This window comes from Athene cunicularia, unplaced genomic scaffold, assembly GCF_003259725.1.
Source record: "Athene cunicularia isolate RWA unplaced genomic scaffold, athCun1 SCF_129, whole genome shotgun sequence".
NCBI lineage: Eukaryota > Metazoa > Chordata > Aves > Strigiformes > Strigidae > Athene > Athene cunicularia.
The window spans coordinates 1-1,866 of record NW_020799188.1 but is presented as its reverse complement, the minus strand read 5'-3'; the positions used below and the strand labels follow the sequence as shown (position 1 = coordinate 1,866).

The following is a 1,866-nucleotide window of genomic DNA, read 5'->3' as shown; positions in this document are numbered from 1 at the left end:
CCTCCTGGGGCTCGCTCGGGCGCTGCTCACTGGCCAGGGAAGGCCCTGGGGTGGCCACTTCCTCGCGGGGTCTCTAGCCGGGGGCCTAGAGGGAAGCTGCTCTCCTCTCCCTTCCCGCAGCCCTTGTACTGGTTCACAATCACATTTCTCCCTTGTTTCTCCCCCCAACCCCTTCCCTGTGTTGGATTTTTAGGTTCGGACACGGGACTTGGGCGGTTACTCCACCACTTCTGACTTCGTCAAGTCTGTGATTGACAACCTGCACCCCCACTATGGTTCCTAGGAACCCCGCTCGCCCCCGGGCCGGCGCCCTGCAGCAGCTTCCCTTATGGCCCAGTGGCACGGCCTTCCCCCTCCTCGCCCGGCCGAGGGGCCCCAGGAGAGGAGGAGGAGGGCAGCCCCCCCCCAGTAGGGCTGGCGGGAGGCACCGAGGGGCCAGAGCGAGGCTCTGGGGTCACACAGGGATGTTGGGGTGCAGGGGCTGTGCCCCCCGCTCTGCAGGCAGCTTGTAGGGGCCGGGGGGGGGGCTGGAGGAGCCCCCTCCTGCCCCTGGCAGCTTTAGCAATAACAAACCGGGGCCCACATCCAGGAAGGGGCAGAGGGTCCCAGTTCTGGCACCATCCTGGGGAGGAAGCTGCGAGGTTTCATCACCTCCAGGCCCCTGGGAAATGGTGCAGGGTTGGGGGGGGATCTACCCCCACCCCCCATGCAGGGCAGCACCTCTGCTTGTACCAGGACAGGCCCCACGGCTGCACTGGGAGTCCTGGGGGGCTCCTGGGGCCCCCCCGAGGCCCAGCTCTGCCCTGGCTGTGTGAGATCGAGCGACGGGCCGGGTGTAACGCTGTGCTGTGCTGTGTACTCATCTGCGCAATAAAAAGGGTCCAACGCTTGCCCCTGCCCTGTCCAAGCCCTGGAGGGGAGCGGGGGGCACCGCGGCAGGTTTTGGTGGGGCCAGAAGGTGGATGGGCAGCAAGGAGGGGGCCAGGGCTGAGCCCCTCACCCTCCCCTCCAGACAGCTGAGCTGGGTGAGCCTGGGGAATGGCTCTGCCGGGGTGGGAGGGGGCAGGGGGCATGAAATCCTCAATTCCCACCCCCCTGCACCCCTCAAAACCTGCCTCGTTCCTGCAGCAGGGGGGTGAAGCCTGTGCACACACCTGGGGGGCACCACAGCTCGGATCTCCCCCTCCCCGAGGCACAGGGACACCTTGGGGACTCTGCACAGGCCCTCAGGGGTCCCCGCTGTGATGGGGGGGGTGTCTGTGTGTGTATCCCACCGTGCTGGGGGAGCCCCTCCCTCCCAGCTGATGCTCCCTCTCCTTGCAGGTGCGCACGGCAGACATGGGGGGCTACGCCACCTCCCTGGATTTCACCCAAGCTGTGATCGCCGCCCTGGACGCGTAGGGCCTCCACCTCCCGCTGGTAATTTATCACTTTCCGCTAACGAATGCGGCCCCCGCAGCACGAGGGGGGTCGGCTCCCCATCTCTGCCCCCCCTTACCCTGCTGAAGCAGCAAAACAAAGACAGAAAAGGCTCGACCACCCCCTCAGCCCTTTATTGCGGTTCCGTCACCCCGGGGTGGGATGGGGGGGGTGATGGCCGCTGTGCAAGGGCCAGCGACGCTCCAACGCAGCCCCAGGGGGGCAGAGGGACCGACCCAACCGCCGAGGGGCCAAACACAAAGTTCATGCGGCCGCCACGAAGCCAAAGGCCGGTGGCCAAGCTGACCTGCTGCTAGTCCATTGAGTCCATCGGCTGGAGCCCAGCCCAGCTCCAGCTCCACACTGCAGCACTAGTCCTCCTCCTCCTCTGAGTCCTTGGCTTTCTCCTTCTTCTTCTTCTTTTTCTTCTTCTTCTCCTCCTCCTCA

At 65.8% G+C, this 1,866-nt stretch overlaps 1 protein-coding gene across 1 annotated transcript in view; it reads left to right on the top strand.

The window, feature by feature from the left end:
* Positions 1–1,539, top strand: part of IDH3B (isocitrate dehydrogenase 3 (NAD(+)) beta) — a 9,033-nt gene extending 7,494 nt beyond the window's left edge. Inside the window, exon 11 of the mRNA XM_026867065.1 lies at positions 1,324–1,539. Coding sequence (XP_026722866.1) covers positions 1,324–1,401 — 78 coding nt within the window. The 3' untranslated portion in view covers positions 1,402–1,539. The remainder of the gene's footprint in view (positions 1–1,323) is intronic.
* The last annotated feature ends 327 nt before the right edge of the window (positions 1,540–1,866 follow it).